The sequence below is a fragment of the Condylura cristata genome, unplaced genomic scaffold, assembly GCF_000260355.1.
Source record: "Condylura cristata isolate star-nosed mole 26May11 unplaced genomic scaffold, ConCri1.0 scaffold00017, whole genome shotgun sequence".
Taxonomy (NCBI): domain Eukaryota; kingdom Metazoa; phylum Chordata; class Mammalia; order Eulipotyphla; family Talpidae; genus Condylura; species Condylura cristata.
Window position 1 is genome coordinate 33891961 of NW_004567118.1, and position 16669 is coordinate 33908629.

The following is a 16669-nucleotide window of genomic DNA, read 5'->3' on the forward strand; positions in this document are numbered from 1 at the left end:
AGAGTGCAGAGGGCAAGGACCTGCCTTTTGGTCTCAGCTCTGCGCACATTAGCTGGGCGACTCTCTTCTCTTCTCTAGCTCTTAGGCACCTCATCTCTAAGATGGGGCCATGACATACTGCCCTGTCCACCTCCAGACCCAGTTGTGAGACTAGGAAATTTGAAAATGAGGCCCTGAATAGGCAAGCATCATGTAAGCTGTGGAGAGTCATCTACCCCCCAGCACTGCCAAGGCGGGCAGAGACCCCTTCTAATGGTGGCCCCCTAGGGTGCATCAGTGAGCCACCACAAATACCCAGGGGCTCCTCACTAGGAGCGGCAGAGCCAGGACTCCTCCCTTGCTGAGAATGCATTTTCAAAATCTGAAGAAACCCTCAGTGGACATCACATTTCTGCAAAGATTGAGAATGCTGTTCAAGGCTTCTCTGCCCCCAAATTACTGCTTTTTTGTTAAATGGCCCCAGAGAACTCTGCATAAGCAATCACCACGCTGACGTCCAGCTGAGCAGGTATAGGTCAAGGTATGTGGGCACTGGCCTGTAGCAGGTTGAGGAAAAGGTGAGGAGCTGTGCTGGGAGAGAGGGCAGAGGGCACTTACCTCTCCCTCGGGCCCATGTGTAGACACGACTGGTCTCAGTGCTCTTGGGCTCCAGCTCAGTTGGCTCCACAGGCAAAGGTCGGAGGTGGGGGTCACCAGCCCGGCCAGCAGTCTTCAGTGGCAAGATGTACTTGGGGAGCCCTTTGTAGAACCAGGCCCCTGACCGCTTCCAGACCTGGAGGGGGGACATGTGCTTGCAGATCAGGCACAGAACTGGCTTCCTGCACCGTGCCCCATCCCACGGGCTCCCCCACGCCCTGGATGAAAGCTGGGGGGTGCTGGCTGCTGCATACAGCACCCAGCAGTTGCCCCATCAGAGCCCACTGTATTTCTCCTGCCCGCCCTGTCCTGGGGCAGAGCGACGAGAGAGCCTGGAGGAGGGACACACCATGGTAGGAAGCCAAGTTTTGAGAGCTTCTTGGGCTGAGAGTGTCTGCAGCAGAGAGAGGGCCATCTCAGAGAGAGCCGCAGATTAGAAGTCAGAGCAGCGACTGAGATAAGGTCCCTGAACTCCTAGCGCCTACTTCAGAAAACACCAAGTGCTCCGTAATCTCTTTCCTGATGAAGGGGATACAGTCTGGGTATTTAGGAAGAGGAGTGGGAACGTGTGAAGGAATGGTGTGACCTTCTCAGAGAAGAGCAAGCCTGGGGGTGCAGAGCAGGCGTCCTCGGCTTGAATTCTGGGGTCTGTCACCCAGCGGCTGCGAGGCCTGGACACATCAGGCTCCCCCACCCTGTTTCATCAGGATAGACCTTGTCTCCCAGGGCGGCCCTGAGGACCAGACTTGAGCATGGACAAAAGCTTTGCTGCCCAGCGCCGGGCCTGGAGCAGTTACCCCACAGACGGGAGGATCTGCAACATAGCTCACGTCAGTTTTATGAGCAGCAGACCAAGTTCCCCGCTCAAAATGGACAAATTAAAACCAGAAGGCTAGAGTCTGCCTTCATTATCTCTAGACAGGGTTGCCCATTCCCTATCCTTCATCTGTACCACATTCATTTGTGGGATGTTAATAGGGGCCAGACAAAAAAAAAAGGGGGGGGGGTTCCTGACTTACATGTACTGGGAAGCATGAGTTCAACCAAGCACGGTCACTGCAGGACAGCATTAATATTCAGGGTGCCAAGGTGCCCCAACCAGGAGAGTACCCAGCGCTTCCTGGGGAATCGACCTGGAAGGCTTTCCTAGGGGAGCTCAAGCTGAGCGCCGGGACCATGTGCACGCCACACCTAGCTGCACAGGGGCTGCTCATGCGCCGATCAAGGTGCATCTGCTCCTCCCAGGTTACCTGTTTATACTCCAGCGTGCCAGGCACAGGGCCACTGCGCCCATGCCCTGCCCCAGACATGAATCAAGCCTCCCTCCCCGGATTACTCTATGTGCAAGGGCCTGCTGGTGTGTGGTTCTAGAAAAATAGCGCCCATCTGGTGAGATGGGTGTGCTGAGAAGCCCACTTTGGGAAAACCCTCTCTAGTCCTCATACCCCTCCTTCATAGATATATATTTTATAATATATATACATATACACACATACACCAGGTATATATAAATAATGTATGTGTAATATATAATATACATTTATATATGTAATTTGAATTGCTGTATGCACATGGTCTAAAATTCACAAAAGTGAATTTTTTTTTTTTTTTTTTTTGCAAAAGCAACAAGTCTCCTCTCGTAGTCCCAGAGAAGCCTGGTGATGTCCTCTGAGGAAGCTTTGCTTTACCTGCACCTTTCAGAGGGAAAGCTGAGTTCTGGTAAGTGAGGCAACTTGCCCAAGGTTGGCCCCAAGCTATTGGCCGCTAGTCTACACTGAAGTCCCAGTTTACAGATGCAAAGCAGATACTCACTCATGGTGGGTGAATGGCAACCCTTTGTCAGACACCACCAGAGTGGACAGGACATCTAGAGGGGAGGGGGATGCCATATGGAGAGAGGAAATAAGCTGGGCTGGGAGACCAAGACCACGCTGTCCCTGCAGAGCTCTAAGGAAGGCGTCCAAGAAACCACCAGGGGCTGGACAGGGACGCCTTGGCCGCCCTCTGCTGCGCAAAGGCCTGAGTGTCAAATGTGTTGGCTGTGTCTGCCCTTCCCTGAGAACACCAGCCTCCTGCCCCCCAACATGGCGGGTCTCAGGGGAGCCAAATTCAGCAAGCCCTCAAGAGCCATCTGTGAACTGTGGAGCCCAGGTGGGCTTGGGACCCGCACCACACCCTTCCTCAGCATTTCCCCCCATATATACAGAGTATACAAAACTAGACAATAAAAATAAAACAGAACTATAGGTAATCATACTAGGTTACTGCAAAGCCCTGGCTAACCTATGCTGTGAATTTTCTTATGCCGTTTCCTATAAATATGTTTTCAGTTTTTTTTAAAAAGAAGAATAGGATCACATGGGGGCAACTTGCTTCGCCCCCATTTTGTGATATATCATGGCAGCTGTTCTGTATTAATAAGTAATGGACTCCACCATCACTTTTTAATGGCTCCATGGTTTGGATTTATTGAACTTAATTAAACCAGCTCCCCACTGCTGGACATTTAAATTGTTTCTAATTTTTCACTCTTGTGAGCAGTGCTGCACCAGCATCTCTGCACACACATCATCTGACAGGTACCAAGATTGCCTTCAGAAGTATTCTGAGTAGCAGAGCTGCTGGGTGAAGGGGTGACGTGTACACGGTTAGACTGACCTCTGGGAAGAAAGACTGAGTCCCCAGCGCTAAGCATTCTCAAGGTGGGGACCCCACATTATGCTTCCTGTTGGGACTGGGGCCTGAGATCCTGTTCAGATGCAGTCCCATGCCGTGGTGGGCCTGCGGGAGGCACTTACCAGGCCCCAAGTTCACCAGAGGTAGGAGCTGCAGGAGGGACTGGGGGTCTTACTGCCTTTCTGGGACACAGCTACCTGGGTGGTCAGTCAAGGTTCTGTTGAATGGGAGTGGACCACATGGCCCTGACGCTGGCTCAGTCATTTGGCTTTGGCGGGAGAGGCGTGTGGGGTTCCACAGCAACAAGCACATGGTTGGGGTCTCTTGTGCTGCTCCTGCAGAGCGGGGATCATGGCTCTCGCCTATGACCAGGTCTGCTCTTTCTTTGCACTTACTTAAACAATTTAAATGGCAATATAACACAACACACAACTGATCATCTTATCCATTTCTTAAGTGTATAGTTGAGCAGTATACAGTATGTTCACAATGACGCGCAATCTCCAGAATTCCACCTTGCAAAACCAAAACTCATACCCATTGAATAACTCCCCCCAGCCCCGGTGACCATTGTTCTACCTGTCTGTGAAGCTGACTGCCCTGGACACCTCCTCTGAGTGGAATCCCACAGTGAAAGTCTTTCTGACATGCATAACATATCTGACAGTTGGCAGGTCCTATAGTCAACACAGTTTGGTTATAATGTTGAGGCTGAAATCTCTCTCTCTCTGGTTGTTTGCTGGACCTGTCCTACTCTATAAAATCTGTTGCCTTCCGAGGAGAGTGGCCTGGGGGTTTCATTCAGGTTCTAGTAATTAATCAAAAGGACTTACTGTTTCAGATGTAGAGGGAGATAAAGAGGAGGTGCCTAGCAGGGCTTAGGGTGGAGAACAAGCTCCAGTGAACCTTCCTGACTGTGAACGCCAGTGTACAGGCCTGCTCCATCCAGCTCCAGCTCAAGCACCAGAAAGACGCACAGACCCAGATGCATCCCCTGGCATCATGGGGGAGGGGCCTGAGCCTCACTTCCTGTGCAGCAACCCACTGCCACCCCTTGTCCCCACTTAAGAAACACTGACCAGTAAAGGCTTTTGGGAAACAGGATAAAGTGCACAGGATCTAAAGCATCACACTGCTGATATTCAAGCTTTGGGGGGCATTTAACCATATTTGACCTATTAAAGTTCCCCTCAATTTCAAATAACTCACCCTAATATTTATGCTCAGTAAGCCTTTATGCTTGCACCAGTCTGCCAGGCTTGTAGCCCCTCCCCAGGCTCAGGGGGAGGTCCCTGGCCAGAGGGCCAGTTATGCCCTGGGAGTTCCTGTACCAGGGTCTGGGGCTGTCTGCTCCTCCTGTAAGCCCTGTGGCATTTCTGCTCTGTACTCCAGGCCCATCACGCACTGCCTGGCATCCATTCCTGGCCCCCTCCCCAAGAACACTGGTGGGAAAAGCCCTCCATGGGAATTAACTCCCACCACATGCCAGTTGAGGGCCACAGCTCAGAAAATGCTTTCTGGAGAAGCCTTGCAAAGCCCCATCTGCTCCCCACGTGTGGCGTGCTATGATAAGGCCAGCAAAGCAGCCAGCCTTGAAAATGCCATTTAATCAGAAGAGACCCGCACAGTTGCCAAGGCACTTGCAGGGTGGCCAGCAACATTAAATTTTTGCCTTAGACTGTTTTGAGCTTCGCTTCGAGGTTTTCATTATGATTTCAGCTCACGGCCAACCTGACTGCAGATACTGATGGATATTAGCCAAGCTGTTCCCAGGGAATTTTAATTACCACGATAACAATCACTAATCATTGGCATTTCCTAAGTAGCTTTGGCAGGAGAAGGTGGTAACTGGCAGGGCCAGTAGGAAGGAAGCGGAGGTCTTGTGGGAGATGGGGAAGGGGGTGGCCAAGACCCCTCCGTCTGTGTCCAGTGCCCTGCCTCTCCCCACCTCCCACGCAACTCAAGAGCACGCCCACATGAACTCAGGTGAAGCGGCCACCCTTTCCTCTGACGTCCCAGCTCGAGCAGAGGCACAGCCAGGGGCTTGGCACACACGATTCCACCCACTTGGGAGAACCCTCCATCCACATGGCCATCAGGCTGGGACACTCTCCCTAGGGAGCCTCCCACGTGTCACCTCACACAAAATCTGAATGGCTGGAGAGTTCCTGGGAGGCCCTGCAGCGCTTCACTCAACCAGAAAGCCATGCGGCTCTTCGAGGGCGGAGCTGCATCTGAGCTATGGCCACATGTTCTAGGGATGTTGCTGACTGGAATCAAAAAGGAAGCAGGCAACACAAAGACACGTCCCTCGGGGACAGAACATGGGCCTCTGTCTTTGGGGAGACCAGGCTCTTGGTGCCCAGCAAGCTCCAGCCTGACCTAGTCCTGAAAAGTCACAGGAAACGGTCAGTGATAAAGAAGTCTTTTTCCCCAAATGGATCCCAAGGGTCCATCCACCCTGGCAGAAAGACACACACCGCTCCCCTTCTCCACCTAAACACATTCAGATTCCCAAGAGATCCCAACAGGTCTACACTCCTTAGCATGGCCAACAAGAAACCCCCGAAGTCTGCCGGCCACAGCGTCCCTCCCCAGCCTCTCTGCTTACCTCCACCTTCCTCCACACTCGGATCAACCAGACAGGGTCCTCTCACTCCTTGACCACCGAGGGAAAACAGAGTGGCTCAGGCTCTTTCTCAGCTTCCTCCATCAGCCTCTCGGCCGCTCCCTGTGGCCTTGCTTTCCTCCCAGGCTGCCTGAGCTGCCCGTGACCACATGCTGCACTCAGGGCATGAGCATGGAGTGTGTGCACTTGAGAGCTGCAAACACACCCTCCCCCAGGCTGAAGAGCACAGAAATGCACATACGTAAATGCAGACACCTCGGCCAGGGCTGAAAGGGGCCCCCAGGTCTGGAGTTCGAGGTGTCACTCTGAGGCTCGGGGGCCACCTGCTGCCTCCCTGGCTGCTGGTCTGCCTGTGAATTCAGGTCCCAGGCGGGGTGGTTGTACAACAACCACACTATGCTACCTCTCGCCACCAGGCCTCTGCACATGCTTTTCTTCTCCCTTACTGGGGCTGGCATGAGAAAATCCAGCTTTCGGAAACCACTTCTAACCAGAAACTTCCATTAACTGTCCTGTCTACTACTGCAGTGCTGTTATGATTGCCATCTCCATGCCCGTGTCCGGCACACGCACGCACTGAGGTGGCAGGGCCGCCCAGGGTATCCAGCCCCTGCGGCATGAAACCTGTACTGAGTCGGCCTCTGTCAGCTGGGACTCTGGAACACATGTCCAGAGTTCAAGGCTTTCAGTAACGCGGTTATATAAGAGAACTACTGACTCGAGGTTACTGTGGACAGAGTATGTCCCCCCCAAAAAATCATATCCCCCAACGTGATGGTATCTGGAGATGGGCTTTGGGAGGTAATTAGGTTTGGATGAGGTCATGATGGTAGGTCCCCCGTGACGGGAGTAACGGCCTTATAAGATCCCCTTCTCTCTGCTCCAGGTGGACACAGTGAAATGGCGACTGTCTGCAAGCCAGGAATTGTCCTCACAAGGAACCAAATTGGCTGGCACTGTCAGAAAACTGAGAAATAAACTCTCACAATAAAGCTGCCAGCTTATGGTACTTTGTTGTGGCAGCCAGAGCAAACTGAGGGAGGGAGAAGCTGCCTAGGTGGCTGCAGATTAAATTGGGCCCCAGTTATTTTCCTTTCTTCCTGTCAAGATATGGAGCCTAGCTCCTCACCCCTGAAATCTAGGTCTGTGACTTGCTTTTAAGAAAATCAATCTAGTAATACTGGTTTACAACATCATACTACATTATTATTATTATTATTTCTTTTTATATATAACATTTTAAATCCACATCTGTATATACTCTATCATGTTCACCGCCAGATCTCTAATTTTCATCCATACTATACAGTTAATCCCTTTTATCCAATTTGCTCATTCTGCTTCCCCTTCCTTTCTGGTAAACACTGTTACAGAGCACCCCAGTGTGAACTGGGCCGCCTGTCTGTGGGGCCTCACCCCCACGCTTAAAATTCAGTTACACTGCAGGTACACACAAAAGGGTCAACAACGGGTTTATTTACAAAAGGGGAAAAGAAAAGGAAACAACCCAGGGAAAGAGAGAGGGATACAAAGTAACTGGAATATCTTACTGGCTTGATCTGACTTGGAGCTCTGGTAACTAACTGAAAACCCAGAGTGACACCTCCCTGAGGGCCATTTCCCGAGGGTGAGCACACCATAGAAAATGGCTCCCTATGTATCCCCCAATGTCCCAGAATGCCTGCTTAGCTCCACCCTTGGGTCCTCGCAGTTCTCTCCCTGGTACTGCTGGGAGTTGTAGTTTCCAATCACTGGAGTAGGGGGTAGAGTCCAGAAAGCTGGAGTAGGGGGTAGAGTCCACAAAACTCTGCAGAGTTCCTTTAGGACAGGCTTCCCCTTAACAACACTACTTTATTTTTTATAGTTTAAAAGTCTGTTTTTGTTTAGTTCATTTTGTTTCATTATTTGAAGAGACTGCACCTGTGAGTCAAACATACCAATTTATCTTTGTCTGACTTAATTCTCTAAGTGTAATACACCCAGATCCACTTATTTGTTGCAAACGGCAGGATTTATCATTTTAAATATATGTAGTGATGTACCTCTTCTGCTTTATCCACCCACAATGTAAGTTGTGATTTGCTTTGACCAACATATAATTTCAGACCAGGCCTCAAAAGTTTTGCCAGTTTCTTTTCTCACTATTCGAAACACCTGAAGACAAGAGGCCACAGGTATCAAGACATCCCAGCAAACAGGTAGCATCAATTGCTGTTTGTTAATGAACGTTCTCAGACCTCAAATTTGACCTCAGTCAATCTTTCAGGTGGCTGTGGTACAGGAGTGACATTAGAAGAGATAGCCCTGCTGAGCCCAAACTGCATTCATGACCAAATAAACATTGCTTTAAGTCAGTGAAGCCTCTGTACCTCTGGCAGAAGAGCCTCTCTCTTTAGACACATTTGGAGAGAGAAACAATCATGTATGTTGTTAACTAATTGAGAAAAGAAGGAAGGTTAAATTCAGGAGATTTAAAAAATATATATTATTCATCAAATAAGAACAGCATACTATGAAAAAGGAACAAAGAATAAGAAAAAGTTCCTAGGCCCTTCCTGGGGGCCTACTGGCTAAGGCACAGTACTGTGAAGCTATCTGTAGCCACTGCAGCATGAATTCGATTCCCAGCCATACATGGCGCAGCAGACCTCTCCTGACCTGCCTGCTGGCCCCCTCAGCAGTGTATTTCAGTAGACCCGCCTGTTCTGCTCCCACTCTGTCTCTGGTGAATCCTCTCACCATGTCCTATATACCTCTGGCCTTTACCTCAGTTCTTGTATGCATAAATAAGTCAATCTTAAAAAAACAAATGAACAAACAAGTGTTTCTAAAAATCAAAAATACAATGTGGAGATAGGAAAATGTAAAATAAAGGCTGAAAGAGAAGAATGAGGAATTTTGAAGGTGACAAAGATGAATAAAAACATTTGAAAGAAATAAGTGGCGAAATGGCTCAACTTAAACCCAGGCAGCCTGGCTCCAGAACATGCCTTCTTAAGCAGTTTACAAAATCACATATAGGTTTGCTAAATTAAATACTGTTTATTGACTTTCATCTCTTAGGACTAACTTAGAGGCAAAATGAACTGGGCTTTCTTAAACTCTTTGTCTGTTTGGTATTCATTAACCACAGAACCAAATTGAATACTTACGTTGTTTACGTCTCTGGTGTTTTTTGTGGCTCTTGGTGGGGGTGCAAAAACCATGACCACAAATCCTCCAGCCAATCCTGAATCTATACCCCCGTCACCTCCTTTATCTGATGACCACACAACCAAACCAGCATTTCCCTACCCCAAACCAACCCAAATTAACCCAGGGTCAGGCATCACACACCTAGGAACAGGACTTAGTACTTAAGCATGCCAGAATTACTGCAACTACCTAAAGTACTTTACTAATCCTAAAGTACTTATAACCCTTGCCTTACTATTTCCACAAAGTCCCAATAAAGACTGGGGCCTGGCCTCCCTGATGAAGAAAGTAAAGCGCAGAACTATGAAGCTACCACCAGCCTCAGTTCGATCCCTGGTCAGGGAGCTGACCCACATGGTGCAGCAGACCTCTCCTGACCCACCCACTGCTGTATATTTCAGTAGATCTGCCTGTTCTGCTCCCCACTTGGTCTCTGGTGAATCCTCTCACCTCCCACACCTTTGACCTGTACCCCAGTTCTTGTATGCATAAATAAATAAATCTTAACCAAAAAAAAAAAAAAAAAGGCTGGGGCCTTTACCTCCCCACCCTCTGCCCCACTCTTTTCTGCCTCCTGAGTGACTCTTATGCTTTCCCACACACCCCTTTCTCTCAAAATGTACGCAGGAAACGTTTCTTACGGTGGCATTAGCCTCTCCATCTTCTTACACATATTCTTCTTTGTGAATTAAAACCCAAACACAAATCACAAAGCATGGAAGAGTTAACCATGGTTAAAGGGTGGAATCTGAAGTATAATTCAGATTAGAGAAGGTATAATCTAGCAAAGGAGGGAGGTGAGAGTAGAGAAAGGCAGAATGAGGCCTTCACCTCCACAACTCACACAGCAGTCCTGACGCGCATGTCAAAAGCGATGGAAGAAGAAAGGCATGTGTTATAGTCACAAATTCAATCAGTTAAAAATAATGCAAGTATCAAAAATCAGAACGAGACAGGAGAAGCAGAGTAGCAGGGCTCATGTTTCGTAGCATGGAGTGAACAGTGAGCAGCTAAAGTTGACAAATGATGAGACTTGTGGCAGGATCAGCACAGGAAATGACAAGAGGTCTATATGTGATGGGCAGGGGAGGGAGGACATGAGCTCTTTAGAACAATTGGACTTTTTGTAACCACATGCATGTATTACTTTGATTAAAATTAAGTGTAACAGATTGGTAATTGGAAGTCAATGTTATTCAGTCCCCCGGTGGCGGGCTGCACAGCAAGTTGACATGTGGGAAGTGGTGACAGTCTACGGCTGGTCTATTGAATCTGTATGTGGCGTAAAGGAAAAAGCTGGCAGCGCAGGAAAGGAAAAGCAAGCAGTAATTAACATACTTTGCAATGAAGCCAGGGAGGAAAAGATGCAGTCAGGTTATGGTTAGTTGAAAACATCTGCCTAAGTTCAACACTGAAATTTCTGTCCCGCACTCACCCCCAGATGTCACTGTCCCCACCTAACCTCCAGGAATCACAATTTTGGCAGTGGAAAAAACCTGGACAGTTATGGAAAGGGAAACAGGGAAGCATAAAGGCAGGCAGAGTAGGATCTCTCTTCACACAGGAGGGCCTGGGGCATCGTGCTGCTGATTGGAAGGGATGCAGCCCTCACACACTGCTGGGCAGTTCTCTCTGACCAGGTTTCCGTGGTGACAAGCTGAGTATGAAAAGCCGTGATTACAACCAAGGGCAGCGGGCTGATCCTGAGCAAGGCAGGCATCAGGGGATGTGCTAACGCCATGAACACAATCAGCTTTTGTATTTTGTGCTAGAGATACTACTATGTTGCTCAAGTCAGACCAGGATCATCTTACCCTAAATCTCTGGCTACAGCTGGAAAACCCACTGCCCCACCAGCCTTCAGACCTACCCAGGGTGGGATGGAGACTCAGCATGCACAGTGTGGGCACTGATGTAGGGGGCTGGCAGTACCATGCAGGAGGTGCCAGAGGTGCAGGACGTAGGTCACCAGCCTGGGTCACACCTCTGTGACAACACAGAGGCAGCCCTGGGAAAGTCACCCTGTCACTCTCAGCACCTCCACCTGCCCCTGTAGTCTGGCTGAGATTCTTACACACACAAGGCGCTGTGGACTCTATGTACAGGCAAAGCAGAGCACTGAGATGTGTCCTGACTTCCTAAAAGTTTTCCGAAATCACAATTTAGTGGACTAATAGATGAACTAAAACACAAAGTTCCAGAATGGGAGGCTTTTGTCATCAGGAAATTAAAAACGATATTAAAAGGCAGTTTAAATAACTAATGAAAAAAATAAGGGCAAAATGCTAAAATTGCAAAAGAAAGAAAAAGTAGGTAGAAAATCAAATCCCAAACTGTCTCAGAAAATCAAGACGTGACTGGACAGTGCACACTGGTTTCCTCACTCTTCATGGCCAAGGAAGCTCAGAGCCATGCTTCTGTTGTGAGGCATCAGACAAATACTGCTTTGAATATTTAGTTACAGATGCATAGGCATGTATGTCGGAGGCAACCAGCAGAATTAAAACCAGGGTAAACGGTTGTCTCATCGAAATACTGGATTTTCTATTTTCTTTCTGCCTCCTTCCTTTCTGCTTTGTCTTAAAATTCCTGCCTCCCCCTCCCCCCTTTACTGTTTTTAATTTGGGTGGGGATTTAGTTTAAGCAGCCAGATTTCCTCACTGCTCCCTTCCCTTCACCTTGGAAAGATGAAGCTTACAACAACTGCTGAAGAGGGCAGTAGTGGGTATGAAGTCAAATAGCATCCACTCACCTCCTATGAGTTAGGGCTGAGCATTTGGGAAATGGAAGCTGCCGTGTCCTTGCAGGATGGGTGGGCCCTGCATAAGCCCCCAAGGGTCTGAGGCTATGTTCCCTACAGTGAGAGTGTTCAGGCCTTGTCTGCAGGAGCCATTCTGCTCTGGGTTGCTTTCCTACACCCATCCCCTGGGCTGCTCGCTGCTGAGATTTAACTGGATTCCAGCACCAGTAAGCAACCGGGAGTCTACAAAGGATTTTGAGAAGCACCCAGACAGCTGAGTGAGCTTCAGTGTCCAGGGGCCTGCTGCCCTCAGGCCCAGGTATCCACCAGCCTGTGGTACTGCCCTAATCTCTTATAAAATGCTAACCCATGACTGAGGTGCTGGCGGAGAGCTGGGGGAGGCCCCCTCTAGGAGTGTGTGCATTGCGAAAGGTAACACTTTTGGAGCTGCACAGTTGTGTTGGTATTGGACGGCCAGGGAGACGATCTCCAGCGTTGTCCGACCCACAGCAGCCTAGCCAGCCAGAGTGCAGACTCATCTTCCTGGAAGGTCTCCTGCTCCTGGGTGTGCCTCCCAGATCAGGGCTCCCTCCACCCAGAGTAAGGCAGTCTCTTCAGTAGACAGGTTGGAAATAAAGCCCCCCAAAGGCAGAGGACACCTGCCCCTTCTTCCAACCCTGTGGGCAGCGCCTTGTTCAGCCCAAGAGCATGAGTCCCTGCCAGGGCCTGAGCAGATTTTCCCCTCTTATTTCAAGTGGGTTTTTGAGTAACCAGGTCACTCTGGGAGGCAGGCAACTGCCAGCAATAGTGAAAAGGGGAAAATGCAGTGAGAAAAAAAATCTTCTGAGGGTGCTATCTGTTTTCTTGACAGATAATTTAAACACCTGGCTGGATTATTTCAGAAACAGAGGAAATGCTTTGCCTTCCATTAACCCCTGGTGGGGAATTTGCTCCTGTGAGGCTTCCATGTAATTACCGTGGGGAGCATTTACCAACTCCTGAGGGAGGTGACATGCAGCCATGGCTCTCCAGGGCTGCAGAGCCACGCACCCCTGGATCAAGGAGAGCTCCTGGTGCAGGCTGGTCAACCTCCAACAGTGGCACCACCTCCTTCTTGTCGCTCTGAGGGCACCCACTTGCCCGTCCTTGCATCACTCACATTCCCTGTGACATGGGGCAGTCCTAACAAGCCGCTGTGAACAGGGGCCCCCTATCTTTCTTCTTTCTTCCTGGTCCTATCCGTCTGCCCTTCTGGAACAGTCTTGCAAGTTCAACAAAGCCAGGCAGGCTAATGATGCTTTCCCTACTGCTCTTAATTACTTGCTGTGCCAATTGTATGTATGGTGTCTCTAACTCTTCATTTGCATGCGGCATGAAATCCTTTTGAATTCCAAACATTTAGCTATCTTCCCTGTTCCAACACAGCTTGGAGGGCAAACACCATTACGTGTGTGGTGTCTGGCTGCGAAGCCAGCCTCTGTTCCCAGACGGAGGGGGCTGCACACAGGGATGAATAGGGCTGGAGTTAGAAAAACGAACAGGCCAATTACATTCAGCCAGGTCTTTTCAGAGGAGCTTCATGATTTTGAGTCTATTCCCAGAACAACAAACCTGCCTATGTTTAAACACAGTCTCAGACACTTATTCCACAGCCAAAGTGAAACCACTTCTGGGCTGACCCTAATCAGGCCTGCAGCATGTTTGTCTCCGCTCCGGGGTGCTGAATGATGGGTTTGATCATTGCTCCACTTCCAATTCGTCCGGTTCCTTTTTCGGGAAAGCCTACAGTTCTGAGGTTGCATTTGTCCTCTCTGTCTTCCTGATACATCATTGTCTTCCTTATCAGTGTTCATCTCTTTGGTCATTTTTATCTGCCCTCCACCCCCCCAGCATGTTTTTTGAGATCTTGAAGGTTTTTCTCTACATCATTGATTCAAGCTATTTTTTTGGCTTGAGTATAGCGAGCTCCTGTTATCTTTTAGGTGTGTGTCTCTGAACTCTGGCATGCAGATGAAAACACACTGCGTATCTAAGACCCATATTCAAGCAAACACCTGTAAACGCATGAAAAAATTAAATACCGGATCTGAGACATCCCTGTAATCCTTCCCTCCCTTTCAGACATCTTGTGTGAAGAGATTTTTTGCTTTTCCTTCTATTATTAAAAAAAAAACCGGCCCTCCCTGGTGGCGCAGCGGGTTAAAGCATAGCACTGAGAATCTAAAGCCGCTTCTGCATGAGTTCGATTCCCGCCTGCCCCGGAGGTGACCACATGGCGCGGCAGACCTCTCCTGGCCCGCCCGCTGCTCCCCTCAGCAGTGTACTTCATCAATCTGCCTGTTCTGCTCCCCACTCTGTCTCTGGTGAGGCCTCTCGCCGCCCCTGAGCCTCTGGCCTATACCCCAGTTCTGTATGCACAAATAAATAAATCTTTAAAAAAACCCCACTTTTTAAATGATTTTAAGCGTACATTTCTGAGCACAGTGTTTACTGTTATCTGTGTTGGAATATCGTGTTTGAGTCATTGTATATTTTTTTAGTGATTTGCTGTTGGTTTTTTGCTTCTGTTTTTAATTTACTCAGCAGCTGTTCTTTTCTTCACTGCTGCCTATTATGTCATTTATCCATTCATGAAAGGACAGTTATGTTGCTTCCATTTTTTTGCCATTACAATGTGTTGGGAGTGACCAAAGAGTTACTGACAAGAACTGAACTAGGGCGGTAAAGAATTGAGCCTTGCATCCACGCTTGATAAGGTGGTAATAAACTGGCCTTGCGTCCAGGGTGGGACTAGCAGAAGGTGATAACGAACTGGGCCTCACATCAAGGACACAGCGATGAGTCACCCCCTTGAAATCTGAGCTTAGGACCTATATAGGAGACCCTTCCCCCTTATTGAGTTGGCAGTAGCTGCGGACCCCACTGTAGGGGCTCCATCTCAGCTCTGTCCCGGAGCAATAAACTGCTTGCTTAGCCTTTCTGCCTTTCAGCCGGTCACAGAAGTTGGGACAAAACACAACAATGTCCCTTTGTGCACGCCTGGGCACGCTTCCTGAGAGCACTGAGTGAGCTCCTTGGGTGTGGAGCCAGAGTGGTGGCGGTGGAACATCATGCTCGAGATGGTGGTCGTGAGGCGCCGGGCGCGGTGCGGTGAGGGGCCACAGGCCTCCGACTCAACAATTCTTTTCTGATTTGGGGGGCCTTGTGAGCGGGTTAATCACCATGACCCTCAAGATGCTGCAGGGTTGGGATCGCAGGCAAAGTTCAAGGGCCAAGGGGCAACCAGGTGTTGGGACACAAAGATTCAGGAGATTCAGAGTTAGAGAAGGGTCAGGTTGGGCTTTAGCTGTGTGTTAGTGAGGCAGTCTGAGATGGAACAACTTACAAAGTCAGGGCAAGGAAAAGCAGGTGGGGTTCCAGAGAGTCCCCCAGGGAGTCAGGGGCCACTATGCTGGCATCTGAGGGAAGGCAGAATGAAGGACCACCTTCATTCGCCCAGCCCATCTATGGGCCATCCTGGAACAGAAAGGGCTGAGGGATCACCCCTGAAGGCAGTGGGAGTTGCCTTGGTAGAAATGAGAAGTCAGGGAGAAGGCTGGACTGGGGGCAAGAGCCTTAGGATAACCCAGCTCCAAGTCCCAACCTGCACATCCTAGGTGTGACCCCTGGGACTCACCATGTAAGGTCCCAGAGCCTTTATCTGTCTGGAAAATGGGGACTCGGAGTCCACAGCTGGTCTAGAGGAAGAGCCTAATGAAGGTGGGTCTCTTTGCTCCTTTCTCTCAGATAATTTCCCTGACACTCCAGTTTGGACATGTATCTTGAGTTCTTTCCTTGGGAGAGGGGATGGATGTGTTTCTCTAGTGCTGAGCACCACCTAGGAGTTTAATAGCGACTTCCTGAAGAATGGCACTACGCACCCTACACCCCGGCTCCCATCTGTGAGACAGCTGGCTAGGAGGAGGGGCACAATCTTGCCAGCCAATGTCATTTGGCATCTGAGAAAACGGGAAGGAAAATCTGATTATCCACATTTTTATTCAAATTAATGCGAGAAAAAAGACCAAATTCAGATGCTTTCCACCCACCTCCTCAGGGGGCTCACATGGGTTGTTATCACAGTAGGGACAGTCAAGACTTACAGGCCTGAGGTGGGGGGGTGGGAGGAAAGGGGTGAGCCGGGTTGAGGTATCAGGACCGCGTCAGACCAACTGACCGTGGAGATGGCACAGTCTCTCCGCACCTTGTTACAGAACCCTGGCTGCCAACCACACTCAACACAGCAGGCGAGGCGGAGGCAGGGGCTGTGGGCCATGTTTCTGTTGGGCCAAACAGCTTCATGGACCATGCTAATCCATCTCTCTGCGAGACAGAAGAGCCTCCTGGGCGCAACCGTCCCTCTGCTCATGCGCACCCCAGGGCAGCCCACATGTGGAAGCGGGGAGCCTCCCTGCTCCTGCTGCTCTGTGACCTGTGTTCTGGTCATAGGGGCTTCTCCCCAGAGAGCTGCTGGCCTCCCTAAGCTACTTCCTTCAAGTCTTTGCTCACAGCAAACCTTCTCACAGACCACCCACCTGACCAGTATTGCCCGTCCTCTTTTTTTACTATGATAAAATGTACATGACATAAACTTACTACCTGCACCATTTTTAGGTGCAATTAAGTCCTTTTACTGCTGGGCTACTGTTACTACCACCATCATCATCTGGAACTTTGTCTTCATAACAAACAGTACCCTTCAAACGCTAACTTCCCATTCTCAGCTTCCCCTTGTCTCATTCACTTTCTATTTC

General features: G+C 49.5%; 1 protein-coding gene across 1 annotated transcript in view; it reads right to left on the minus strand.

The window, feature by feature from the left end:
• Nucleotides 1-16669, minus strand: part of RPH3AL (rabphilin 3A-like (without C2 domains)) — a 76668-nt gene that overhangs the window by 21071 nt on the left and 38928 nt on the right. The window contains exon 6 of the mRNA XM_012726712.1: nucleotides 598-772. Within this exon, the coding sequence (XP_012582166.1) occupies nucleotides 598-772 (175 nt within the window). The remainder of the gene's footprint in view (nucleotides 1-597; nucleotides 773-16669) is intronic.